The 27,999-nt window shown below is 39.7% G+C and overlaps 1 protein-coding gene across 7 annotated transcripts; it reads left to right on the forward strand.

Annotated features, from left to right (window-relative positions):
- GOLGA5 (golgin A5) lies at positions 1–27,999 on the forward strand. 7 transcript variants are annotated; one of them, XM_060401892.1, is made up of 14 exons: positions 1–151; positions 2,175–2,214; positions 2,319–2,895; positions 8,147–8,374; positions 9,297–9,516; positions 9,972–10,095; positions 11,544–11,747; positions 15,999–16,169; positions 18,580–18,708; positions 20,888–20,986; positions 21,716–21,941; positions 23,917–24,022; positions 26,177–26,240; positions 27,530–27,999. In XM_060401892.1, exons 3-14 carry the CDS (start codon positions 2,349–2,351, stop codon positions 27,608–27,610), a joined length of 2,199 nt encoding a protein of 732 aa, XP_060257875.1. In that variant the 5' UTR covers positions 1–151; positions 2,175–2,214; positions 2,319–2,348; the 3' UTR covers positions 27,611–27,999. The 7 variants fall into 7 exon arrangements, with proteins under 7 accessions (XP_060257875.1, XP_042091324.1, XP_004018007.1 ...); XM_042235390.2 differs by lacking the exon at positions 2,175–2,214 and having other exon boundaries at positions 1–579; XM_004017958.5 differs by lacking the exon at positions 2,175–2,214.

The following is a 27,999-nucleotide window of genomic DNA, read 5'->3' on the forward strand; positions in this document are numbered from 1 at the left end:
ACTGCTCTTCCACGTCTCCCGGAAGAGTAGCTGGGCCGTGGCAGGTCCGGGACCCGGTCTCCTCAACCTGAGCCCTCTCCCGGCCCGCTGCTGAGGAAGGGCGGCCCGGGAGGGTGATCTGGCTGCGGTGCAGCCGCTGCAGAGCCCTCAGGTGAGGCGGCCGCGGGGGCCCTACGGTCCGATGGGTCCCTTTGGGGCGTTAACGGCCTTAGAGGCGGGGGCGGCAGCCCCTTGGCAGAGATCCTGGTCTCGCCGCCCTGCTAGGGGCTCAAGAAGAGGGTAGGGAGCCCCCCTGGATCTCCACGGACGTGGCTTGGTACCCTCCCCTTTCCTGCCTCCGCGACCTCAGCCTAGTTTGCCCCGTCTTCCCCCTCCGAAGGCTCAACGAAGTGGGTGGGAAGCAAAGTTGGGGGTCTGGACTCGCCTACCTAAGATCCCGACAACAGACTCAAGGGGACCGACCAGCTGACCCCAGCCTCCGTTCCTCCGTGTTGACACCTGGCCGGCGAGCAGGCCCTGCCCCCGCCGTCGGCCGACCCGTCCCCGTCCCACGCCTTCTCGCCCTGTTTCTTCACCTCGGTGTGTGCCGTTTATTTACTGGGCAGAATGACCTCAGAATTCTATCTCGGAAGTCGGCTAGAGTTTTTCTTTTGTCCTTGGAGGAAAGGCCCAGGGTCCGTCTTAACCTTTAATTGGGTACTCAGTCCTAAGGCACAGGCTTTTGTTTGAAAGTCCTTTAAAACTGTAAGATGGGAGGCAAGATGGAAGAAATTATTAAGTATGTTTTGATCGCCTTATCAGGAGAGATAATTTGCCCCCTAATTACCACCAGTGTTTACTTGGGAATAATAAATACTTTGTAGGGAGTTTTATATGTTTGGGAGCATGTCACTTCCATTTTCATTTGATTTACATAAACTCTGTGAAATACATGGTCATGTAATCATCCCGTTTTGTAAGGAACAGGTTTAGGGGTGAGTTTCTTCTTGAGGTTATTCAGATACTGGTAGGCTAGATTGAGAAGGCAGGGGTTAAAAGTGGGTTTGGCTGACTTAGATTTGCCTGTTTGAGCTGCTGTCTAAACTCTGGGATCTTTCTTACTTAACACAGAATGTGGTTGTGAAAATTATGTGTGCTAAAGATAATGTTTGCAGGGCATCTAACAAAAATTAATTCCATTCAGCAGTATTTATGGTGCCTACAGTATGCTGAGAATTCACTGGTGAGCAAAAGACATGACCTTTATCTACCCACTCTTCCTCTCCTTCCCCAAGAGAGGGGGAAAATACATATAAAACATGAAGGACCTTTATCTACCCACTCTCTTCCTCCTTCCCCAAGAGGGGGGGGAAAGACATATAAAACATGAAGGGCTGTCAGGGAAGAGAATGGTTTGTGTACAGACAATGATAGAACCTAATTTAGATGGAAAGAAAGAGCTGCTGCTGTCAGGGAAGAGAATGGTTTGTGTACAGACAATGATAGAACCTAATTTAGATGGAAAGAAAGAGCTGCTTTTGAAACAGAAGACAGTTGGGTGAAGACCAAGAACGAAAGAGTTAATTGTGAAAGAATGCCAGCACCACAGGCCGAAGAAACAGTGTGCACATTCAAGAGATGGTTGTTGACTTTTTTATATACTACTGTCCTGTGTCATGGAAGCTAGTTATTTCGTTATTTTGATTCATTGCGGCACTGGATAAGTACCCAAGTATATGTATCAAAATGGATGGCTATGCTATCATCTTGTTTTATTTGGAACTTAGCCTAATGTGCTTATGGTAGGTACAGAGAATCCAGACTTTTGGAGGTGTGTTTTAAATGTGTATATGCACACCTAAATTATCCATGATAGTGTTGCAGTTTAACACTGAAGTAGCTTTTGTGTTAATCAGAAGTTTCTTCAAGTTTTAGCGCTTTACAACAAACTTCAGAAAATTATTTTAATTTGGTTATCCTGGGATTTTGCCATATTATTTGACATTCAGTGGCTTTTTTACATCAAGATTTACACATCGTTGAAATAGGAATGGTGGTAGTAGTGGTAGTTGTAGTAGCAACAACTACTAAAATGAGCGCCTACTATGTGCTCAGCATTTTCAAAATGTTTTTTAGTGTATTTCATCTGAAAACCATCCAATAGTATAAGTACACTTATTTTCCTCATTTTCTAGGTGAAATGTTTCGGTTAAATAGTTTGCTCGAAGTTACGAGGTAAGAAACCGGTTAGGCTTTCCAACCCGGGACTGTCTTGACTCCAGAGGCTGGTCTTAGCCTCTGTGTTCTGCCACACTGATCCTTTTACATCCTTTTTACAGGTTCACCAACAGGATTATTCTGCTCCCATCATGTCCTGGTTTGCTGATCTAGCTGGAAAGGCAGAAGATCTTTTAAACAGAGTTGATCAAGGGGCTGCAACAGCTCTCAGTAGAAAAGAGAACACCAGCAACATCATTTATAGCAAAAATACTGACTATTCTGAACTTCACCAGCAAAATACGGACTTGACTTACCAGACGGGATCTAAAACTACTTACATTTCCTCAGCAGCTGATAACATTCGAAATCAAAAAGCCACCATCTTAGCTGGGACTGCAAATGTAAAAGTAGGATCTAGGACTTTGGGGGAGACCTCCCATCCTGTTGAAAGTGCATCTGCTCCTAGGCCTTCATCCCAGTTTGTTCGAAGAAAAAAGTCAGAACCTGATGATGAGCTGCTGTTTGATTTTCTTAATAGTTCCCAGAAGGAGCCTACTGGGAAAGTGGAAATCAAAAAAGAAAGGGCCAAAACCCCTGTCTTGCAGAGTTCTCAGACATCCAGCGTCAGTTCTGTGAACACCAGTGTAACCACCGTCAAAGCCGTTGAAGAAAATCCTTCTGGGAGCCAAAGCCACGGTAGTTAATTAGGCCTCTGTTTGTTTTAGAATTAACCAAACTGGATGTGTTATAGCCTAAAATGTTCTGGCGGCATTTGTCATCATCTGGGAGGATGACGGGAGGCACTTGTTACCTCCCTGTTGGTAGAAGGGCAGGCTCTCTGAAATGTGTGGCATGAACAAGGGAGACAGCATGGAACACTGTTAGTCAATATACAGTTATAGTAGGGACTTTCGAATGTTGTCTGTGGGTAACTTTACCGAGAACATTTTGAAATCTGGAAGAAAATGTATAATTTTGGATTTGGAAATGTCTCCAGTTCATTTCTCTTTGTCATTTGTATTATAAAAATGACAGGAGGCTGTACTTCACTTACATTTTGGATTGTGAGTTTCTTGGTGTGTTTTTCCCCCTGCCTTCCCTGAAAGTAAAGCATAAGAAACTGAACTTTGATCCAAGTTGGAGAGTTGAAGGCATTGACCTAGTAGTGAACTAAAAACTTGGAATTCTGGTTTTCAGTTGTTTCGTTTGCTACGAAATTACCTCAAAATGTACACCTTCTCACCTGCAAAAATGATATTTACATGATGATTTGGCTAATTTGTATACCTAGGAGACATTTTAAAACAACAATGAACATGATAAGTTCTTGCAGGGATTCTTTATAGAGCTGATAATTCATGGTAGCTTCTTGTGTTCTTAAATGTTAAAGCCTCTTACACAGTCTTGGGCTTCCCTTTTAGCTCAGTTGGTAAAGAATCTGTCTGCAATGCAGGAAATCTGGGTTTGATTCCTGGGTCGGGAAGATCCCCTGGAGGAGGAAATGGCAACCCACTCCAGTATTCTTGCCTGGAGAATCCTATGGACAGAGGAGTCTGGCAGTCTGCAGTGGTGGGGTCTCAAGAGTTGGATACAACTTAGCAGCTAAACCACTACCACATAGTCTTGGCTCTTAGTGAACAAAGTGTTTCTTGTATTTCAAGACAAAAAAGTGGTAAAGAGATGGGTTTTGGGCTTTCAAGACAGACACATGCATTGGCAGTTGATTTAAGTACAGTTCCAGTTCAGTCGCTCAGTCATGTCCAACTCTTTGCGACCCCATGAAATTGCAGCACGCCAGGCCTCCCTGTCCATCACCAGCTCCTGGAGTTTACTCAAACTCATGTCCATTGAGTTGGTGATGCCATCCAGCCATCTCATCCTCTGTCATCCCCTTCTCCTGCCCCTGGTCCCTCCCAGCATCAGGGTCTTTTCCAATGAGTCAACTCTTCGCATGAGGTGGCCAAAGTATTGGAGCTTCAGCTTCAGCATCAGTCCTTCCAATGAACACCCAGGACTGATCTCCTTTAAGATGGACTGGCTGGATCTCCTTACAGTCCAAGGGACTCTCAAGAGTCTTCTCCAACACCACAGTTCAAAAGCAGCAATTCTTCAGCACTCAGCTTTCTTCACAGTCCAGCTCTCACATCCATACATGACCACTGGAAAAACCATAGCCTTGACTAGACAGACCTTTGTTGGCAGATTTAAGTACAAGCAGTCCTAAATTTCTTCTCAACTATTTTTTGATTAATTTTACAAATGCTTATTGAGACCTTAATGAGCCAGTATACAGAATTGAATGGGTTATAGTTTATTAGATGAGATATACTTGTACACAGATAATCTACATGTAGTGTAGTAAATGCAGCAGTTGAGGTACAGTCAGAATATTGTGGAAGCATTGTCTTTTTTATTGCTTCGTAGATACTCTTTATATATGAAGGTATATGACCTTTCTTCTCCAGTTTTATCGTATGTTTTTCCTCTTTCTATGTCTCAGTGAATAGAAGTTCTTGATATAGGCTATTCTTGGGGCTTTTGTACTTCCATATGCATCTTAGAACTGGCCAAGTTCCACAAAAATTCTATGGTCTTTTTATTGAGAGTCCATTGCTTCTACATAGATAGTTTGGTGAGAATCAGCATTTTTACAATGTAGAATCTTCTAACTTGTTAACATGGTATAATTATTTTTTAGATGTCTTTGATTAAGGTTTTGTTTCTTCCACAAAGGTCTTGCATACTTTTGTTAGTTTTATTCCTGAGTAGTTTATATTTTTTAGAACGCTTATAAATAGTATGCTTTAAAATTTTTTACTTTCTGTTGGTTGCTACATATCGGTTTATGTAAATATGCTCACATGCATGCACACATACACAGCAACCTAGACACCTCTTAGGCTTCATATTTTTCTGTACATTCATTTAAATTTTCAGCAACACGATAATATCATCTGTGAATAATGACTTTTCTGCTTAACCATTTTATCTTTTTAAAAAATCTTTTTCTTGCCTTATTACATTGGTGAGTACTTGAAAACCAACTGTGTGTGTCTTGTTCCTTGTCTTAAAAAGAATGCTTTCACTGTTTCAGTCTGTGTTAGGTTTTTCTTAGGCACTTTTTATCAGGTCAAGGATGTCTTTCTGTATTTCTAGTTTGAGTTTTTATGTTGAATTTTAGCAGTTTTTCCTGTAAGTATTGAGATATCACAGTCTTTCCCCTTAATACTGATATGGTATACAGATCAGTTGGTTTATTTTATTTAAACCTAAAATCAAACTTACCTTTCAGTAAATGTGTGCTGAAACTCATTAGTGAAACCATTAGGGTCTGGGCTGTTCTTAGTGAAAGATTTAATTATTGATTCAAGTGATTTTCCATTTCTTTTAAAATGTTTTTGGTAAGTTACATTTTTTTTTCCTAAGAATTTGTCTATTTCATATACTTTGGGGAGGATTATATTTATTGAATTTTAGGAAAATAATGTGGTCACAGCTGAAATTTTAATACAGACAGTAATCATTTATAGTAACCTTGCAGAAATCAAAGCTTGATCACAAATACTACTTGAGGAATACCAATATCTGGCACTGTGCTAAATGCTTAATTTTTTTAAACAGTGCTAACAAAGTATAACTGATATACAATAAATTACACATTTTTAAAGTGTACAGTTTGATGGGTTTCAGCATCATGTAGATTTAAAAATGTATTGACAATGTAGTTTATAGTGTTTCTCTCAGAAAATCGTTTTTGATCATGTCAAGCCTCTCTAGTGTGTTTCTTTTCTGTTTTGTTAATTTCTGGTCTTTATTATTAATTTCTGCTTTCTTTAGGTTTATTTTGCTGTTTAATTCTTATGATGGGTGCATAACTCATTAATTCCTTTTTTCATTTTTAATATAAATATTTAAGGCTATAAATGTACTTCTAAATACTGCTTTAGATATATCTTATTGGATATATACATTATATCTTTCTAAAATCTTATAAAATTGAAAGTAACTTTTAAAACTCTCTCATTTTTTATTCATTAAAAATATCTTTATTTTGGAGATTTCAAATATATCAAAGTAGAGATTGATCATTCCCCTCCACCCCCATACAACAGTTTATCCCATGATAATAATCAATAGCTTGCAGCCATTCTGGTTTAATTTATACCCTCTCATTTTCAATGTCTTTCTTTACTTCTACCCTCCACAGAATTATTTTAAAGTAAATCACAGATCTCATATCATTTCTTCTATAAATATTTTATTAACTCTAAAAATATAAATTTTAAAAACATTCACACCATTATCACCATAAAAATGTAATAATTCCTTGTATGTGTGTTAGTTGTTCAGTCATGTCTGACTCTTTGTAACCCCATGAACTGTAGCCCACCAGGCTCCTCTGTCCATGAAATACCCCAGGCAAGAATACTGGAGTGGGTTGCCGTTCTCTTCTCTAGGGGATCTTCCTGACCCAGGGATAGAACCCGGGTCTCCTGCATTACAGGTGGATTCTTTATCATCTTAGCTACCAGAAAGCCCCAATAATTCCTTAGTATCCTCTAATACCTAGTCAGTACTCAAGTTTCCTCTGTCTCATCATTTTTACATATACTGGAATGTGCAAATCTTAATTGTATTAATTCAAATAGCTATACCTATGGAACTCACACCTTTATTGTGATAAAGAACATTTCCTTTGCTACAGAGAGTGCCTCATGTCCTTTTCTAGTTAATCTCCCCACCCGCCCCTCAAGCACCCACTGTTACCATTTCTTTTACTTTTTGCCTGTTCTGAAGCTTTGTATGTTTGCCAGCAAAAAGTGAGAGCATACAGTGTGAACACTTTCTTACCTGACTTCTTTTATTGAACGTGTTAGTGAGAGTCACTCATGTTATTGAGTATATTAATTTTTTTTAATTGTGTGGCGTTTTACTGTAGTATGGATACACCACAGTTCATCCACTCTTTTTTGGACATAGCAGTAGTTTCCAGGTTTTGGTTTTTGTGAATAAAGGTGGCTGTGAATACTTTTGTCCTTCTCTTTGTGGGAAAATGTTTTTATTTCTCTTCAATAAATACTCAGGAGTGGAGTTACTGGGTCAGGTGGTAGGCACATGTTTAATTTAATAAGAAGCTGGGGAAACTTCCCGTTTTCCCCAGCCTGTCGCTTATACTGCCGTCAACAGTCAGTCTGTGAGTTCCAGTTGGTCCGTATCTTCACCAGCATTTTGTGTTGTCTTAATTTTAGCCTTCTAGTAGGTGTGTATTGGTTCTTGTTGTGGTTTTAATTTGCATGTCCCTGATCACTAAAGATGTTGAGAAAATTTTTCATTTAGATACGGTTCATTTTTTTAGCACATACTTAATTTTGGGGGAGCAAGTGAAAAGTGTATTTGCATCATATTTAGTAACAAATTAGAAACAAGATAAATCCAAAACAATGAGTATCTGAATTAACGAGTATATCTTTGGGTAAGGCAATGTAGATTCCAGTTTGGTGTGTAACAGTTTGTCCTGACCGGTTATTACTCACTGCCTTGAAACCCACAGCTCTGCTTGTATTCCTTTCCATTATTTTTAAGTGTTGAAACTTCATCCTTGTTTTCAAAAATGATTCATAGACAAAAAGGAGACCAAAACCGTTTTTACCTAAACCCCAGTACATAGATTATCTCTGCTTTTCCCTTTCCCAGAACTATATTCTTCTATCAGTTCTTTATTGCTATTCATTCATTGTATCCATTGAGGGTCCTTAGAAATCTAGAGACTCTATGTGTGAGAATGAAATTTCATCACAGGGGAGTCTCTTAAGAATTTAAGTTGATTTTTTTATGGGGTTTTAGTGTAGTAGTTAACTTGAACCAGAAGATGTTCTACCACAGTAAGCTATGAATGCATATGTAAGGAGTGTTCCAATGTTACAAAGATGTATTTGCTTTCTTACAGCAGCCTCTCATGATTCAGATTCTGGCCATGAGGCCCATGAAGATTCTTCAAAGGAAAATGTATTATCAAATGCTGCCTGTACTGATCCCAACCCAGTGCCTAATGATGATGGCAAATCGCATGAACTGTCTAACCTTCGCCTGGAGAACCAGTTGTTGAGGAATGAAGTTCAGAATTTAAATCAAGAAATGGCCTCATTACTTCAAAGGTCCAAGGAAACTCAAGAAGGTAGAGCCTTCTCTAAATTATCCAGGGTTAAGAATGTAGCATTTCAAAAAATATACTAAAAACTTGATTGCATTTAAACTGTTAGAAATATCCTGGATGAGACTTGTAGAATAGTATTTTCATGGAAATAGAGAGCTCAGATTTGGAAATGCTACATGTTACTCACCTAAATCAGAACACTGGTTTATTTGGTCATCCTTTAGAAACCGTGAATAGGAAGATGTATTAAGACTTGTTAAACTGACTTCAGAAGCTTCACTCTTTCCCAGACTAATTTAGGTGTAGAGCTATTTCCCAGAGACCCTGTACAGTTTGCTTCTGTATTTAAAACAAAGCGATTTTTTGCTGTCAGGCTTACAATTTCAGACGGTGCATAGGGTATGGAGATCTATATTGCATTGCTCTTTCTGCACCACCAGTTTTCTAGATTCAAAGCACTTTTTTTTTTTTTTTTTGCCGCAGTAATGGAAAGAAACAGATTCCTTTCCAGTGTCTACAGATGTTTTGTTTCTTTTGATCCTATTGGGGTATACATTGTCCACCCTTGATTTGGATTTGCATTCTTTCATATCTATAGCAGAACTCCAAAAACCCACTGACTATTTTAGTCTTGTGAGCTCTCTACTGTCTACTGTTTGGCTTCCAAATGCTTTACGAAAAAAAACATTTGTAGAAAAGCAGCTAACTTCATGTCCCTTTCCAACCAACTAACTATAATATAAGATATGAGTATTGGCCTTGAAAAATGGAGATCCCTCTTGGAGCAAAAAATTCAAATATATTTGTAAGCTCCTAATTTTGGCAATAGGTACTAAAGGGATTTAAAGGAAAATCTTTGTGTGTCTGAGAAAGACATGTTTTACTTATATGGAGACATTGGCTTCTTTCTTTTCGTTTCTTTGTTTGTTTGTTTTTAAAATAGAATTAAACAGAGCAAGAGCAAGAGTCGAGAAGTGGAATGTTGACCATTCAAAGACTGATCGAATAACTCGAGAACTTCGAGCCCAAGTCGATGACCTGACTGAAGCGGTGGCTGCAAAGGATTCCCAGCTGGCTGTATTGAAAGTGAGACTCCAGGAAGCTGACCAGCTACTGAATACGCGCACAGAAGCACTGGAAGCCTTACAGAGTGAAAAATCACGGTAGCTAATTCTGTTAATAATGAAAAAATGAGCTGGAATATTTATCAGTGGACATAATGATAAACATGGTAGTCATACCATACCATCTTGTGAAATTTTCACTTTGGAAATTTGCAAGAGGGGAAAATGTAGCTTTTGGTTAATGCTGGAATGTATGTGATTAAAAATGGTGTTTGAATCTTGAGATGCACTGTTAGCAAATTCTGAATTTTAAAATATTTGAGGAGCAGTGTCATTAATCTTTTGACATACAATAACATGTGGCATGTGCTTGTATTTGGATGCCCAAAAATATAGATTACAGTCCATTAAAAGGGAAAAAGACTTCTCAAAGGATGTTTTAGTCAAAACCATCTTTTTGTGTGTGCTAATTTGCTGATGCTCTAAAAATTATTCTGCCTTTTCGCTTGTATACTGTGGAAATAAGTTATTTCAAGTGATGTATTTTCCTTTAGAATAATACAGGATCACAGTGAGGGTAGTAGCCTGCAGAATCAAGCTTTGCAAACTCTTCAGGAGAGACTGCATGAAACGGATGCCACTCTGAAGAGAGAACAGGAGAGCTACAAACAGATGCAGGTTAGGATGGGGACAGCAGAGCTCTGTTTTCTTTTTAAATATTTTTATTTATTTATTTATTTGGCTGCACTGGGTCTGAGTTTTGACATGTGAGATCTTTAGATGTGGCGTGTGGGATCTAGTTCCATGACTGGGGATCGAACCTGGGCCCCCTGTATTGGGAGTGGAGAGTCTTAGCTGATGGACCACCAGGGAAGTCCCATGGCTATTTTATTATTTGAATGAGGAGGAATCACTTTATACCATTCACAGCATATATACTAGAATAAAATTCTACAGTGTATTTCAGAAAATTTTGTTTCTGTGACAAAAACTAAGTATTTGAATATTTATCTTGATCCTTGCTAAATGTATTTACTTTTATATGTTGAAAATTTAAAACACTTAGTGTTCATTAGATGCATATACCTTTTCATTTAATTTGATTGTGCAACAAGCATTACCAGTATTTGATTAAAAGCTAATTTGAGGCATCTCATTTATTCTTTTTATTTAAGCTTTTTCTGATTCCAAGTTAATCTGATTCTATAATTGTAAGAGAAAATTGTACATCATGTTTATTTAGAATTATACTCTTAAGTGAATTTTTTCATCTAGTTTAGTGATTTTTCAGCTCTGAGTCAGACAGTGAAGAATTTGCCTGCAATGCAGGAGACCAAGGTTTGATCCCTGTGTTGGAAAGATCCCCTGGAGAAGGAAATGGCAACCCACTCCAGTATTTTTGCCTGGAGAATCCCATGGACAGAGGAACCTGGCAGGCTGTAGTCCATGGGGTTACAAAGAGCTGGACATGACTGAGCACCTAACACACACACACACACAGAGCTTTTGAAAATAAGGATAAAATATAAATAATTCTCAGAACTAAATTTAGGCTAGTAAGGGACAGACCTTGTGTTCTTTAGAGTGTGCTTTTAAAGTTTCTTATGCTAAAAAAAAAATTACATTGACTAGTTTAGTAGACAGTTTGAAATAAGGAAAAACGTTAGCCATGATATTAGAGAAGATATAGCTGTGTACCTGTGTCTTCCATTTGTTTTCTAATAGTTTTAGTTTTCTGTAGACCTTTATTCATTGATCAGTTAGTATCAGATCAGACCTGGTATTCAAGTGATCAGATTCACCTGGGTAACCGATTAAAAAACAGATTTCTAAGCCCAGTCTTGGAAATTTCAATTCAGTTGAGCCCAGGGAAGGCCTTGGTTGGCTGTTTCTTTTTTTTGGCTGTGTTTTTAACGACTTCCTCACTGATTTTGATGCGTTGCCATGTTTGGGAACCACAGCTTAGAGTTCCAGTGCTTCAGTTCCTAACAAATGAAGACCTTTATTTTTTTTAACCTCCCTATTTCATGGGCTGAGCTAATAAATCCCATAAGATATCTAAATGGATGGTTGTAAACTCTCTCAAAGCAAAATGATAATAAGTATGATATAAAAATTTGCCACAGAGTGAGTTTGCTGCACGCCTTAATAAAATGGAAGTGGAACGTCAGAATTTGGCAGAAGCAGTTACGCTGGCAGAAAGAAAACACTCAGATGAGAAGAAGAGAGTGGATGAGCTACAGCAGCAAGTCAAAGTGCTGAAGTCCAACTTGGACTCCTCTAAGCAAGAATTAGCTGACTACAAGCAAAAAGCTACTCGAATACTCCAGGTGAGCCTGAGACGCACGTGTGTGAATGTTCAGGCAGGCCAGTTGACGGAGAGGCTCCCTGAAGCGCTTTGTAGGTCTGTGGGGTGCTTTGTTCCTTTTGGCTGCATTGGCTTACTTCAGGTGTCTTGTTCTTCTTAGAAATATTATAAAAGAGATGAAATGTTTCCTGCTCCCACCACTTTTGTCCTTTTAAGAAAAATATTTATCCTTCCACTACCTAGTTCAGGTCTTCAACCTGTCACCTTAATCACCATGATAACATCAGTGTTTGTCTTTAACAGTTATTCGATTCTCCCTTGTTGATTCTCTTGAATTTTTCAGAGCAATTGGCCTAGGCCTCCTCCCACTCTCAGATCTCCTCTCCCACCTTTCCACCTTCCCTTTAATTAATTCAAGACTGTAGTTTTCAACTTCTCTTTCCTTTGCCTTTCATATCAGAGGGAAGACATGTCCTTTTATTTTTTACCCCCCTTGGGTAATTTTTCTGCCTGTACTTTGATTCCTTCCGCCTCATTTAAGCCCATTCTCCATCAAGTCTGTCCTGTGTCTTCCTCTGTGTCTTTGTCTCTGCTGCCTTCTTCTGGCTCAGCTTGGTCAAGAGCATGTGGTTACTTAGTAGAAGAACAAAGACCAGATCTTGAAACCCTAGTTACTACCTATGGTGGAAGAAACATCGCTTTTGGCCCTTTTGATCACTTTGGTCCATTTCTCTGTCCTCCTTCCTTTTAATGCCAAACTTGTCAGAATTAGGGCTTCCCTATTGGCTCAACTGGTAAAGAATCCGCCTACATTGCAGGAGACCCCGGTTCAATTCCTGGGTTGGGATGATCCACTGGAAAAGGGATAGGCTCCCCACTCCAGTATTCTTGGGCTTCCATGGTGGCTCAGCTGGTATAGAATCTGTCTGCAATGTGGGAGACCTGGATTCAGTCCCTGGGTTGGGAAGATCCCCTGAAGAAGGGAACAGCTGCCCATTCCAGTATTCTGGCCTGGAGAATTCCATGGACTGTATTTGTATAGCCCATGGGGTCACAAAGAGTTAGACACGACTGAGTGACGGGATTAGTGTTCTCTCTCCTCCATTTTAGAACTATTAACTTTAACTCCTTCATGTAATTTCTGTCCCCACTTCATTTCTGAAATTGTCTTCTCAAAGTCTTTAATGACCTAAATATTTTCTGTCCTATTAGTTTCCATCCACTTTGATTTTGGTAGAATGTGTTGACCCTGTGAACCCTCCTATCTTCTTGAAAGTCGCCTTGTAATTTTACTTGTACGGCCTCAGCTCTGTCTTCTCTTTACTGCTGTTTCTCTTGGGCGCTCTTCTTTTGTCCTCTTTTGCTATTCTTTCTTACTTTGCTGTTATTCTTCCTTATGTTGCTTTGTCGTATACTCTTGCTTCTATCACTTGATGTGACTTCAGCATGGCTCCAACTCTAACTTCCTACCTGGTTTCTAAATGCCTGCTGTGCTTCTCTACTTGGGATATTTGGGGTATTGCAAACCCCAAATCAGCTTTCCCCTCATTCTCCTGTTTTGGTAAATAATATTGCTGTCTTCCTAGAAAGTGAAGCTTGAAACCATATTGTCGTTTTGACTTTAGCCCCTGCTTGCTATTGGCTGGGAACAGCTTTTTTTTTCTACCTCTATGAAATATCATATCTGTCTCCTTCAAACTCTTCTATATAATTATCTGTGTTCAGTTCAGTCGCTCAGTTGTGTCTGACTCTTTGCGACCCCATGAATCGCAGCACGCCAGGCCTCCCTGTCCATCACCAACTCCTGGAGTTCACTCAAAACTCATGCCCATCGAGTTGGTGATGCCATCCAGCCATCTCATCCTCTGTCGTCCCCTTCTCCTCCTGCCCCCAATCCTTCCCAGCATCAGAGTCTTTTCCAGTGAGTCAACTCTTCGCATGAGGTGGCCAAAGTATTGGAGCTTCAGCTTCAGCATCAGTCCTTCCAATGAACACCCAGGACTGATCTCCTTTAGGATGGACTAGTTGGATCTCCTTGCAGTCCAAGAGACTCTCAAGAGTCTTCTCCAACACCACAGTTCAAAAGCATCAATTCTTTGGCGCTCAGCTTTCTTCACAGTCCAACTCTCACATCCATACATGACCACTGGAAAAACCATAGCCTTGACTAGATGGACCTTTGTTGGCAAAGTAATATCTCTGCTTTTCATAAATGTAATTTGTTAATTTATTTAAAGGGTTCTTAATTGAGCACTTAACTGTTCACTTGCACTCTGATAGGTGCTGAGGATACTGAGCTCAAAAGATGTGTCCTCTTTCTTAAGGGAGCATTTGATTTAGTGGGACGACACTGAGGCAATTGATATAATGAAATTATTGATGCAGCACTGTGGGAGCTTGAAGCAAGAAGCCCTTAACAACTGCCTGGAGATGTCAGGGATCACTGGAGATCTGTATGAAGAGAAACTTGAAGGACGAGTAGGAGGACTCGTGATCGAGCAGAGATTTCAGATAGAACAGCCTACGCCAGAGTAAAGGGGGCCCAAAGGAACACAGTATGTTTAAGGGGCTACACCTAGTTCTCTGTTGCTAGAGCAACAAGTATTAGAGATCAGGAGACAGGAGGGAAGACTCAAAGACAGCCGATGTCAGATTGTGGAAAACCTTGCATACCAAGCAGAGAAGTTTTGATTTTATCCTGTAGGTGATGGTAGGGGGTGAGAGGTGTTAGAGAATTTGAGCAGCCTGATCAGATTTGGGTGTAAGAACTGTGGCAGCTGTGAAGAGGTGAGGGGAGAGTTGACATCTAAGATGGCATCTAGGATGATTCCAGGTTTCTGGTTTGAGTGTTCCCCTGTACTACCAAAGGGAAAACAGGAAAAACAGCAGGTTAGGGTTGAAGAGTATGATAAATTATGGTGAGTTTGCAAAGCTGATGTGGCATTGAGATGACAGTATCAAGAAGGCCATCAGAAATGCAGGTCTGAAGCTCAGTAAAGAGATCTGCTTATTAGCCACATGGAGGTATGGAGATACAGATCTAATCCTGTTTGTTATAAAAAATTTGAAAAATGCAGAAAAGCTTGCAGACATCACCTGTAATTCTACCACATAAAAAGGAGAAACTATTTTTGATGGAAGAGAGTTAGTATTTAAGGTGAAGGAACCAATGGTCCTTGCTGTTACTGGCCTTAGATTACAGCACTTTTTCAACTAGTCTTCCCACCTCAAGTCTCTTCTTCCAACTCATCCTTATACTAGGGATCAACAAACTTTTTCTGTAAAGGGTGAAATGGTACATATTGTAGATTTTGAGGGCTGAATCTGGTTTCTGTCACATGTTCTTTGTCTTGTCTTTTTTATAATCCTTTGAAAATATAAAAACCATCCTTAGCTTAGTGGGCTGTACAAAAAAAGGTCACAGGCCAGACCTGGCCCATCAACCATAGTTTGTGAACTGCTGCCTTAAACCACTCCCAGATGTCCCCTCCTCAAACGCATCTCCGGTCATAGCACTTCCTTATCCACTTCCTGGCAGTTGGTTTTAGACTGCCAAATAAAATTCGAACATTTTAGCCTGTGATCTGAAGGCCCCCCAAAATTGGTCCTAACATGCTCTCTGACCACATCTCAGAATATTTTCAGGCTCTCATGCTTTGGGGTTTTTATGCTTTGTCCCCTGTTTTCTGTACACCTTTTAAAATCTTAGCCTTTTTCCAGGACCAGTAGAAGAGCTGTCTTTTGAGTAAACTCTTCTCTTCTCCAGAAGTGGTTTGTCCTGCTCAGAACTCCGCAAGTAATCTTCCTCCATCCAGCCTTCTCGCAGCTTGTGTTTACTGCCTTCTGTTGGATATTTGCCACTTCTCTTTTATTGTTAAGCAAAGGGTACTATCTGGAGTGAGAGACATTATTTTTATCACACAGAACACTTAGCATAGTTCGAAATCCACTGTAGATGCTCCATGAATATTTGTTGAGTGGAATATAATGGGAGGGGGAAAAGCATAAGAAAGAATGAAGAGAAAGTTTGAGAATACTCTTGTTAATAAGTTTTCAACAGTGATGTGGTCCTGGGGACTACAGTCCAAGAACACTACACAGCAAGGCTCTGTTTCATTTTTATCCCTATGGATTTAACATTCTGTGGACTTTTTCTGATAGAGAATAAAATTGAAATATTCCCATCATGGTTTAATTGGTGTGTGGTAGATGATATTCAGTGTAGAAGCTAATCTCTGCTTTGCTTATTTATTTATTTATTTATTTATGACAGTCTAAAGAAAAACTGATTAATAGCTTAAAGGAAGGATCTGGTTTTGAAGGCCTAGATAGCAGTACTGCTAACAGCGTGGAGCTAGAGGAACTTCGGCACGAGAAGGAGACACAGAGGGAGGAAATACAGAAACTGATGGGTCAGATACATCAGCTGAGATCCGAGTTACAGGTAAGAATCATCACAGTGCAGCTTCGCAGACAGCTGTTTACCCCCAGGTATTAGTAGTTTGAGAGGTGACAGCTTCTGTATCTGGGGGGAAGGGTATTAGTAATGTGTGAAACTGGGGATATTAGTTACCTGATAGAAGTGAATCTAAAGCAGCAGGCTTCTTGTCCATTGGTCGACTTACAGTTATAGGAATAAGAAACATAGGTCACCTGACTCATTCATTCAACAAATACCAAGTATTTGCCATGTGCCATGCATCTTCTAGGCTTAGAGTTACGCAGGGAACCAGACAGAATGTTTATTTTATGGATCTAACATCCTAGTAGTTAAAAACAAAGTAGATTTGGGTTCACTTCTAAAACAAGGGTGCTTTCTAATATTAGGATGGGCTTAGGGGTGATCTTTCATAGTTTTCTTATAATTCACTGTTTATGTGTAATTAATATATTTAATCTAAAGGTAAAATTGGGCCACTTATTTATCTTAAACAAGGGTCTTTGACACAGGAGGGGCCTCTGAGGATGAGAAAGAAAAAGTATGGGATAATGAGCCTTCTGTTTGTTTAAAAAAGAAAAAAACTGTCTGCCAAGAATGTTTATCATGCATCAACTTAGGAAATTATTGATTTTTTAGGATGTACATGAACAACAGTGAAAAGTGTGGAAGTGATAAGAATGGGCTGGCTTGCCTAGGGTATAAGCTTGGCTGTCCGATCTAGGTGCAGATCCTGTATCCAGGCTTTGGCTCCTAATAGATCTGTTATGTTGCAGCACTGCCCCCTCTCACTGAGCCGTAGTTTTCTCCTCTGTAAATTGCAGATGAGAACAAGGTTCTATGGGGAACCTATGTGTAAAGGGCCTCATGTTGTTCCTGACACATAACAGGCTCAGTAAATAGTAGCTGCTGTTATTTCTGAGTTTTTTTCTTATTATCTTTTAAACTGTAGGATTTTTTTTCTATAAATAATTTTGAATTCCAAAGACTTCAGTGCCATGAATTTGAAATTGAATAAACACTAAACTTTTGGATATTTTCATGTATATTTTTCATATATTCCATGTCTTTTTGGTGAGGTGGAAAATATGATTTGTTTTAATATCTCATCCCTACCCCAGCATCACTGATGACACTGACACATCTCTACCCTTTCTCAAGAAGTTTATGAAACTGATAATAAGGACCACAGTATTGGGTCTGGCAAAATGGAAGAATGGCTGGTAATTGTAGTAGCTGTCATTTGCTGAGCACTTATAGTGCCAAGCACGCACTGAGCACTCGACGTATATCCTTTCCTTTCTTCCTTCTTTTAACCCCTTGAAGGAGATGACGGATTCTCATTCTACAGTCTGAAGAAATCTAGGTGTGGAGAAGGAAAGTAGCTTGCTGTGACTCGTAAGGTGGCAGAGCCAGGATTAGAACCCTGGTCTGTCTCATGCCAGACTCTGTACCCTTAACCACACTGCCCACCTCTTGAGAATTCGTCTGATTTAGTCAAATTGATAACAAAAATTAGTCTACTTTTTACTAACCCTGAAAATGGTAAGGAAAAATAACTTAACTTATTGCTGTTTCCCGCTACGTCCACACAGTTATGTGAAAGAGTATTTTACCTTGATTATCTGGGAGTATCATTAATCTATCAGTTATTTCCAAATGATATGTGAAGTGCAGAGTTTGTGGAGATGAGCATATATTCACAGTGTACCAAAAGATAAAAAGCAAAATTGAGAAGCCAGTTTTTGTCTCATGTAGTACTATATGAGTGGACTTAGGCTTACCCCATAGGGGGAAAATACAGAAACCTAAAGCAGGGTTCTTTGCCGCTGGTGGATTTTGCAGACAGTCTAGAAGGTGGTTTTGTAATTTGAAGAAGTGAGAATAGTGACACCAAAGAAAGAAGTTAGAAAGAGAAATATGGGAAGATGTGAAAACAGAGAATAGTAATAGAGCTAAAAGAAAAAAAAGAAAGTAATATGGTAATCTCATGATATGAGGGAAAAAGTTATATTTTTACTGTGAGTTGATTTCTGATACCCGCACATATACAAAAACTAATTATAATCTACAGTTTTAGGGGACTAAGGCAGTGAAGTCCTTCTTGATGTTATATTTCTATTTCTCTTGAACTTGGTAGCTTTTGAACAGAGGGAAATCTCCCAGTGAGCCGCAGTCTGCTCATGCGCATTAAACCGGACGGTTTCTGCCGCAGTGTCATGTTCATTTCTCCCGCCGTTTGCCGTGTTACATAATGAAGGGTCAGTTTATGTGCTCCTTCTAGGCTGTGTCTGTCTCATTCATCTTTATCCCTCCAGGGCCTGCTGAGCCCCGTTTACGGCACATAATGACCACTCAGTAAATATTGAGCCAAACAGTTCATTATTGCTTTCACATGTAAGGTTCATCTTTTTAGGATATGGAGGCTCAGCAGGTGAGTGAAGCAGAATCAGCAAGAGAACAATTACAGGATCTGCAAGACCAAATAGCTGGGCAGAGAGCAGCTAAACAAGAACTAGAGGCAGAATTGGACCGACAGAAGCAGGTACGGATTCTTGATTGAGGATTCCCAAGGAAGACTGTTCACCAGCAGTCATATGAGGTGATTTCTAGTAAAGCAGCTTACTGAAATTCTTAGAGCTTGAGCTCAGAGGTCCCTCCGACCTTATTACTAACCCACCCTCCTCATTGTTTGTTTGTTTTAACAGATGAAACTTAGAGACATAGAATGACTTTGAGATTTGCCTAATATCATTCAGCTAATTAGAGAACAGAATCCAGGATTCCTGTCCCAGAGTCCAAAATTCTTTCTACTGCTCTGTCTATATTTTATTGTATCTTCTTGTCAGAGTATGTATGTTAGAACACTTAATGACATCAGTTGATTTTCTTATTTTACCACATTTTTACTTTCTGGAAGCAATAGTAAATTTTATTTACTAGAAATGGAGATACGACATTAGTGCCATTATAGACTCCTCTTTCTGTTTGAGAAAAAAATGCTTGTCACAAGCTATTTCTACAAATCATGCTTAAAATTATATTTCATTATTCAATTAGCAGTTGTCTGCTCTCCAAGCCAAATTATATTACTTTAATGAACTTAGATGATAGTTTCAGTATTAGCAGAGCTAAACATGTTTATAGCCACATTTTCACAATAAGAATCTATATTTAATATTCATATTTATAATTTACTGAGTAACATTATTATTATAGGTACTTAGTATACATTATCTTATTTCATCTTCACAATGAAATCACTATGCTTTTCATTTTATGAAAGAGAAAGCTGTTTGTATATTTCTCAGTACATCACTTATAACATTTCCAGCTTTGCCTATTTATATTCTTTTTAAGAATTTTTTCATTAGGATTTATCATTTTTGAAACTGGTTCTGTTCTTAAAGATGTGTATGTTTTTATTATGAAAGTGATTGTTTCCTGAGTAGTAAGAGAAAAATTCACTGAGTAACAATCTGTAGGGTACATCATAGCCTGTCTTAGATAATTTAGTTATAAGATTAGCGGTCCTTCCAGAAATTGCATTTTAATTTACTTAAGTCTATATTAAAAGGCAAGAATTTGATGTTCTTGATGGTTAGTGAGATAACTTTCATGGTTTTACCACTCCACCCCTAGTGCCCTTTTCTAAGACTTTTTTCTAAGGGAGTTAAGTAGAGGAAAGTGGAACTGAATGTAGCTCTAGGCTGTTTATTTAGTAATCAGATGTTCTGGATGGGAAGTACTTAAGCTTGGGATCAAATAGTCCTTAAAGTAATTTTAGTACTTTCAGCCTTAAATTTTGTGCTAGCCTAGAGCTTAAAAGAAACCAGCAAACCTTGTAAATTGCAATTCCCCTACCTAAATACCATCCTCATTTTTTTCTTCTCACTTACCTCAGTTTTCTCAACCTGAGAAAACTGCAGTGAGCAGGTTGAGTCCATATCCCGTGTGCTTCTTCATTCAGCTCCCTTTGCTTTGCTTTGTCTGCAGTTAAGTAATGCTTCTGAAGGTGCCTAGTTAATGATTTACTCTTTCTTCCCTATCATCGCTTTACTCTTTAATTCTGACCTGACTCTTACTGATTGTGTCCATTGTACAAACTAGTTTAGTGCAGTTGTTAGTGAATTTGGAGGTATTTCTTTTTTTCCCCTCTCTCGTTGTTTCATCAGTGATGGAACAAAACAGTTGCAGGATTCTGCCTAATAAAAATAAGCCCCTGAAAAGCTGCTCAAAATCATCAGGGAAATGCAGATTGAAATCACAGTGAGATTGCACTACACGCCCCCATAATAGCCACTCTTACAGAGAGCAGCACCTAATGTTGGAAAGGATGTGGGAGAACTGGAACTCTCTCATCGTCCTGTGGGAATGCAAAATGGTACAGGTATTTTGAAAACCATTCAGAAAATAGTTTGGCAGGTTTTCTTCCAATATGTTAGGCATTCACTTATATGATCAAGCAGCTCTGTCTCTACATAATCTACCCAAGAAAAAAGGAAACATATGACTAATAAAAACCTGTGCTTAGATAGTCCATCACACACAGATGGCTACATCATGCTGAAGGGTTAATGTTTCATCGACTCTCTTGAAGTCTGTTCAGCATATAGGCAGCATATTGCTGGAGTGCTTACTTTGTGTCGGGCACTGTTCCAGGTACTGGAGATGCCATGGGGAGCACTGGTTTAGCTTTTGTTCATTTATGCCTCACTGTGTAGGAATTCCACTACATAGAAGAAGATCTGTATCGAACAAAGAACACATTGCAAAGCAGGATTAAAGATCGAGAAGATGAAATTCAAAAACTCAGGAATCAGGTATGAAACAGTATTCACAACTTGGGAAAAGGTATCATTGTAAAACATATATATTTTTTAAGGATACATTAAGACTTTCCCCCCCAACATTTTCACCTGAGTCCTATTTTTGGAGTCATGACATGTTATTCTACAACCTGATACAGAATTTTCATCTAATACCATTTGACTCTGCATTTGCTCTATTCTTCAGCTTGCTTCTTATACCAGTATATTGTAACCAGTCACCCGAGGAGCGATTAATTACTCTAGAGTTTCATATCTTCTAACCTCATTGGTGGTTTTGCTGATTGCCAGTATTATAATTGTGGTTTCCTAAGAAAAATCCAATGATAAATCTTCTTACTAATAGGTCTTTCATTAAAGTTACTGACTTTTTTTTTAGCTGAAAATGCAAAACATAAAAAATAACATGTGCCTCCCACTCACACGCACTTATACATATAAAACCAAAACAGAAGTTTCACAAAATAATACCCTATGTGCTACGCCCTCTATGTACTACTCTGTTCTATTGTTGTTTTTGTAAGTGGTGACTGTGACCTGCCAAACTGATTTCCTGACCCCCTGAATAACAGTTAGAAAATCACTTCTTTAGATGGTGAAAGAATGTAGAGTTTTGAGGAACCGCTGAGTGCCATGGATTCCCTGCGGGAATGCGGTAATGTGGTCTCTGCGTTCTGTGCCTCTCGTTTGCTACAGTAATCTTATGAACACCTTGCCTTTCAGCTTACCAATAAAACCCTAAGCAACAGCAGCCAGTCCGAGTTAGAAAACCGACTCCATCAGCTGACTGAGACTCTCATCCAGAAGCAGACCATGCTGGAGAGTCTCAGCACAGAGAAGAACTCTCTGGTCTTCCAGCTGGAGCGCCTTGAGCAGCAGATCAACTCTGCTGCTGGAAGCAGTAGTAACGGGTCTTCTATTAACATGGCTGGAGTTGACAGTGGAGAAGGTGAAAAACAGGGGGGCATGGGGTGGGGACTCTCCAGGGAATATTTCATTGCTTTAATTTCCAACCTTGCCAATTCAAACATGATCTGAAAAGTTACAGAAAGACATTTTTGTTTAAAAAAAAGTTTTATCCAGCAAAGCACCTGCTTTTCTCCCGATGTGACTCTTGGTCTATATGCTGTTTGATGTGATCGTTAGGGAACTGGACAGCAGGCTGATTAATATCCCTCCCTCGTTTGGAACCTGGAGAAGAAGGTCCAAGGACACTTCACAGGCTGTCAAGGACAAAGAATTCACCTGAGAGGGGCTTTCTGGACCCTTAAAGTAAAAGTTGCTTTAAAAAACCATAACTGTGAATATTAAAGTTAATATATAGTCAGTCACATGAGTATATCCATGCTCTATAATTTAAGTAGAGAAGTGTATAGATTCTCAAAATACATATTCAAGAAGAATGTTGAAGATTTTAGTATAAACTTCAGTCAAAGTGCCTACTCAGTATCAGGTGCTGTGGCAGAAATACAGTTGTCAGCAAAAGAGGCCCAAATCTCTGTCCTGTAGATCTTGCATTCTGGTGTCATGGGGGACTGCAGGGGAGGCGACATACAGTAAACAAGTTATGTGAGATGGTGATGCATGCTAAGACAAAAGTTAAACCAAAAAGATGGACAAGGTGCCAGGTAAGGATGGGGTAGTAACTCAAATAGGGCGGTAAAGGAAGACCTCATTGAAAAGGTGGCATTTTATTGAAGTCTCAAAGGAAGTAAGGTGGTAGACTATGAAGTGATGCAAAAGAAATATTCCAGGCAGAAAGAAGAGCAGGTGCAAAGGCCCTGAGGCAGCAGCATAACTGGCCCCGAGCAGGGGGCAGGGCAGCGGGAGTAGGCTGAGCGAGCGGGGCAGACCTCGGGAGGAGGCTGTTGAGGGCTGTGTCAGGACTTCCCCTCTGAATGAAATAGGAAGCCATAGAAGGGTCTGGAGAGGGTTGGCTGAGCTGGCCTGTCTGTTTTAACAAGATGTCTCCGGCTGCTGTGCCAGGAATAGACTGCAGAGAACGAAGCACTGAGGCAGGGAGACCAGGGAGGGGCCGTGGTGGTAACCCATGTGAGAGATGTTGGTGACTCAGACCAGAGTGGGGTTGGTAGGCATGAGTTCAGGATTTATCTGAAGGGAAGCAGATAGAACTGCTGGCAGATGAGATGTGGAGTTTGAGAGGAAGGAGTCAAAGTGTTTGGAAAGATGGAGTATGTGCTTAGGCCAGGAAAACTGCAGGAAGAGAAGGTTGGCAGCAAGGGCAAGAAGTCAGGATGATAGTTTGGGGCGTGCTAGGTAGAGGTGTCCACCAGACATCCACATGGAGATGGAACGTGTACTTGGAGGAGTCTGGAGTTGGGAGACGCCCGGGCTGGAGATACAGATTTGGGAGTTACCAGCTTTGTAGCAAGAGTGCGCAGCCTCATTTTTGCTGGCCCAGGAAGAAAGTGCCCATTAGTGCTACCTCTTGCCAGTACTTGGTAAATGCTAATTTTTGATCATTTCATAGGAAAATAATTTTCTTAGTTTTTAAATTTTGACTTTTGTGGATATGGAAGTTCAAATATTTTAACTTTTAAAAAAATGTTTTCATCTTCGGTTATATCGCTTAAAAGTTGGCCTTAAGAACTTCTTCTACATGTAATATAATGTATGAAAGGGAAAGTATTAGTTGCTCGATCATATCTGACTCTTTGTGACCCCATGGACTGTAGCCCACCAGGCTCCTCTGTCCATGGGATTTCCCAGGCAAGAATACTGGATTGGGTTGCCACTTCCTTGTCCAGGGGATCTTCCCAACCAGAGACAGAACTCGGGTCTCCTGCATTGCAGGCAGATTCTTGGCCATCTGAACCACCAGGGAAACCCGATATAATTCAACTATAATTTTGTTAGAAAATTGATTTGGTGTCTGTACATTAATTATTTTCTTATTTAAACAGGCACACGTCTGCGAAACGTTCCTGTTCTGTTTAATGACACAGAAACTAATCTGGCAGGGATGTATGGCAAAGTCCGCAAAGCTGCTAGTTCAATTGACCAATTTAGGTAAGCCGTGCCAGTATCAATGAGCAACTGACCGTATTTTTATAACATTTTCCAGTGGCTTCATAGTGAGTCCTGTCCAGCAGAGCTGATATAGTTATTCATTTATTTACCTACTTACTTAGTTTACTTCCACACCACTTGGCTTATGGGATTAGTTCCCATTTCAGGGAACCCACACCTCCTACGGTGGAAGCATGGAGTCCTAACCACTGAGCTGCCAGGGAATTCCCAAGCTGATGATTAAAGTGATAATTACCTTACTCCTGTCATGAAATTTCTTTAACAGGTCTGCCAGTGCCTGTATTTTATTGAAAGCGATTAACCCTGGCCATTTCTCTCCTTTCTATAGTAAACTCTATTTTAAAATTCATTAAGTTTCATTGAGAAAGCCTCTGTCCTGTGAATACATCTATTTGAACATTTTCTCTCCTTTATCATATGATAAGAGTAAAAGATGCTATATATACAAATGAATAGTACTGATTTTAATATATACTATATAAATAGCATAATTTATATATATATATGTGTTATATATATTCATAAAAAAACCTTTTTATACTAGCAGTCATCCACCTTATAAAGAAAATGTTTTGCCAGTGTATGTGTATCACCTTGAGAAAGTTCATGTCTAAATAACGTGCTAAACTCTCTGGCCTTTTAGTTTTTGTAATTAACATAGTTTAAATGAATTGTTGCACAATAGAGCAATCTTTTCTTACCTTTTTGTGTCACAATGGAGCTATGGTGTTAAAAATAAGGGGGATGATTTACTAATTTGAATTCCTGAAGCTATGGGTTTTGGATGCCATAGTTACTATCTCCAAATTATTGAGCGCATCTATTTCAACTATTGAGTAATTCAACATACATATTAATGTTTAGAGAATATATATGCAAGGCATTGTGCTAAGGATAATGAAAGAAGCAGAAGGTCTTAGAAGAAAGGTGTACTTGTACATGTATTTGTCTTAGGGAAAAAATGTTGCAAAAAGACATGAGCAGTAAGGGCTGAATGTCATAATGCTTCCCACTCTTACTTGAAGTGTTTACCTGGGTTTCTGTAATTTTGAACCTTTTACAAGTATACTGCTGCTGCTAAGTCGCTTCAGTCGTGTCCGACTCTGTGCAACCCTGTAGACGGCAGCCCATCAGGCTCCCCCGTCCCTGGGGTTCTCCAAGCAAGAACACTGGAGTGGGTTGCCATCTCCTTCTCCAATGCATAAAAGTGAAAAGTGAAAGTGAAGTCGCTCAGTCGCTCAGTCATGTCCGACTCTTAGTGACCCCATGGACTGCAACCTACCAGACTCCTCCATCCATGGGATTTTCCAGGCAAGAGTACTAGAGTGGGGTGCCATTGCCTTGTCCATACAAAAGCTCCCAGATTAGCTATATAGAGGTTAATTTCAACTAGACTCTTTTTTCCTGTTCATGTGTTCACACTTGCCTTAGGTTCCTAAAAGACAAATGATTGCTAAAGGGACTAAGTTTGCTTTCTGCAGCTGTAGCTGAAGAGAAGGGATAAACAAAATAGATCTAGCACTTCCCTGGCGGCACAGCGCATAGCAGTCCATCTGCCAACGCAGAGGACAAGGGCTCGACCAGAAAGATTGCACATACGGCAGAGCAGCTAAGCCTGCGCCACAAGTACTGAGCCCACGTGGTGCAACTGCTGAAGCCCATGTGCTTACAGCCTGTGCGCCGCAGCAAGAGAAGCCGCTGCAGTGAGAAGCCCTGGCAATGCAGCAAAGGGTAGCCCCCACTCGCCACAACTAGAAAAAGCCCACGCAAGGCAGCAAAGACCCAGCACAGTCAGATAAATAATTAATTTTAAAATAATTTTAAAATGTTTTATGAAAAATAAATAGATCTAGAATATTAATATCGAAAAAGAATTAAGAGAAGTAGCTTGTGGTAAAAGTTTAGCAATTGCCAAATAACGACAAAAGTATTTGTTCACTACTATGATATTTTATATGCTTATTACAAGTAATCATTTAACAGTCTACTATAAAACAAAATTAATCTTTCTCTTATGGTGGCCACGCAGTTTAAATGAGTAAAGTTTTAAAGACAGAAAACACGAGACATTATCACAGAAACGTGTTTTGAGTGTAACTCTCTCCTCTCTCTCCACCCCCACCCCTTGGTCAGCATCCGTCTGGGAATTTTTCTCCGAAGATATCCCATCGCGCGAGTTTTTGTGATTATATATATGGTAAGTAAGCTTGTTTGAGGAAACAGTGCTGCATTTGATTTTTAACTTGTTTTTTTCTGCTGCTCATCTTTTTAACTAAATATTTAGCAATCAGTTTTGAAAGCGTATAGAATTCATCTCTGACAACTTTTTTTCTTAAAGTTTGCAAGTAAAGTCAATGATTCATTATGTCTAAAAAATAAATTGCTCAAAGGCTTTTCCTATAATAAAACTGTAGTGCAGTTTAATAGTTAACCTTTATTTCTAAGCCCCTCGAATGATAAAAATATAATGCAAAACAATTGACTTCATTTTTTATCTTGAAGTAAAGCTTATTTCTGTAAATTCTGCTTTATTTCCTAAAGAGATCTCAAAGTTAGTGTATATTCTTTTAGATTTCTTATCTCTAATAAGATGCTTACCATAGTTTGGGTTGCTATGTCTTATCTTCTGTGAGCCTGCTAATTGTTCGGAGTGGGGTTGTCTAAAAGTAGTTGAACTGAATTAAGACGGACAGTTTTCTTGAGAAGAAATCAAAGCACAGCTAGAAATTCCCTTGTGTCCACTAGAGGGAAGAGTTACTCCTTCAAATAAAAAGTTCTTAATATGAGAGGCACGGGTAGTAGAGCAAAAGGAAGAAAAACTGAGTAACATCAGAAAGGACTCAGAAGATGCCCACATCTGGGTGGGGAGATCACAGGTGCCCTCTGGAACAGGAGATGTGATGTTGCCCATCTGGAGTGCAAGGCGCTTCGTCATGGCACCTCCTCACGTCAGCACCACTGTGGGGGAGTTAGTGAAAACCGGTCAGCAGGTCCTATGCTGGACCCTGAGTCAGCCTCTGAAACCTGACACTTTATTCCCATCTCCTCTTCACAGATCATGGCTAAACTTCCTCTCAAAATAGCAGCCATAACTGTTATAACAGAGACCCTTTCTAACCAACGTCATGTATATCTAGCACTTTCAATCAGGCCATCTGCCCTGTACTTTAATCTCACGATCGGTTAGTTGTGTGTACATGTGCGTGCTATAAGTGTGTTCACGACTTTGCTCCTCAGCTGAGAATGCTGTTGGTATCGTAGCTCTCTATCACCTTTCATTGCACTTATTGCTCACTTGAATGTGCGTTTGTTTCTTCCTTGTTTCTCCAGTAAGCATGTTCTGAGTGCCTGCAGGGTTGCAGACACAGTAAGGGCAGGAATACAGCGACACACAAGACACGCTTCTGCACTCCGTGCACTGCACGGTGGGCCTTTTGGGAGGGTTGATTTACTGGCTAATCCGTAGGTTGTTTTTTCTTTCTTTAGGCTTTGCTTCACCTCTGGGTCATGATTGTTCTGTTGACTTACACGCCAGAAATGCACCATGACCAACCACGTGGCAAATGAACTGAGCCTGCTTGATTCAGTGATCAACCTTTCTCCAGACTGGGGATCTGCGGAAGGGTCACTTGCCTAAAATTCCTGAGAGGGGTGTGCAACATTATTTTATCACTACAAGTATTGAACTTTTTAAGTTATTATACAAGTACTCTGCTACCCAAATTTTCCTCTGATTTCCTTCAAATGGTAAGAGTTTCTGAAACAAAAATAATTTAGCAAGCTCAGCTCTACTTTTTCTGAGGTCAGCGGCACGGTGTATATATGTACACACAGAGATGCTGGGGTTGGACGCCTCTGTACAGGCTTTCTGTATTTTAGGTGACACTCATTATGGATTATAATCAGGGAAACTAATTGTATTTAGTGATATAAATAAAATGTTTTCTTTTTGATAA

The sequence above is a fragment of the Ovis aries genome, chromosome 18 (assembly GCF_016772045.2).
Source record: "Ovis aries strain OAR_USU_Benz2616 breed Rambouillet chromosome 18, ARS-UI_Ramb_v3.0, whole genome shotgun sequence".
In the NCBI taxonomy this organism is placed as follows: Eukaryota; Metazoa; Chordata; class Mammalia; order Artiodactyla; family Bovidae; genus Ovis; species Ovis aries.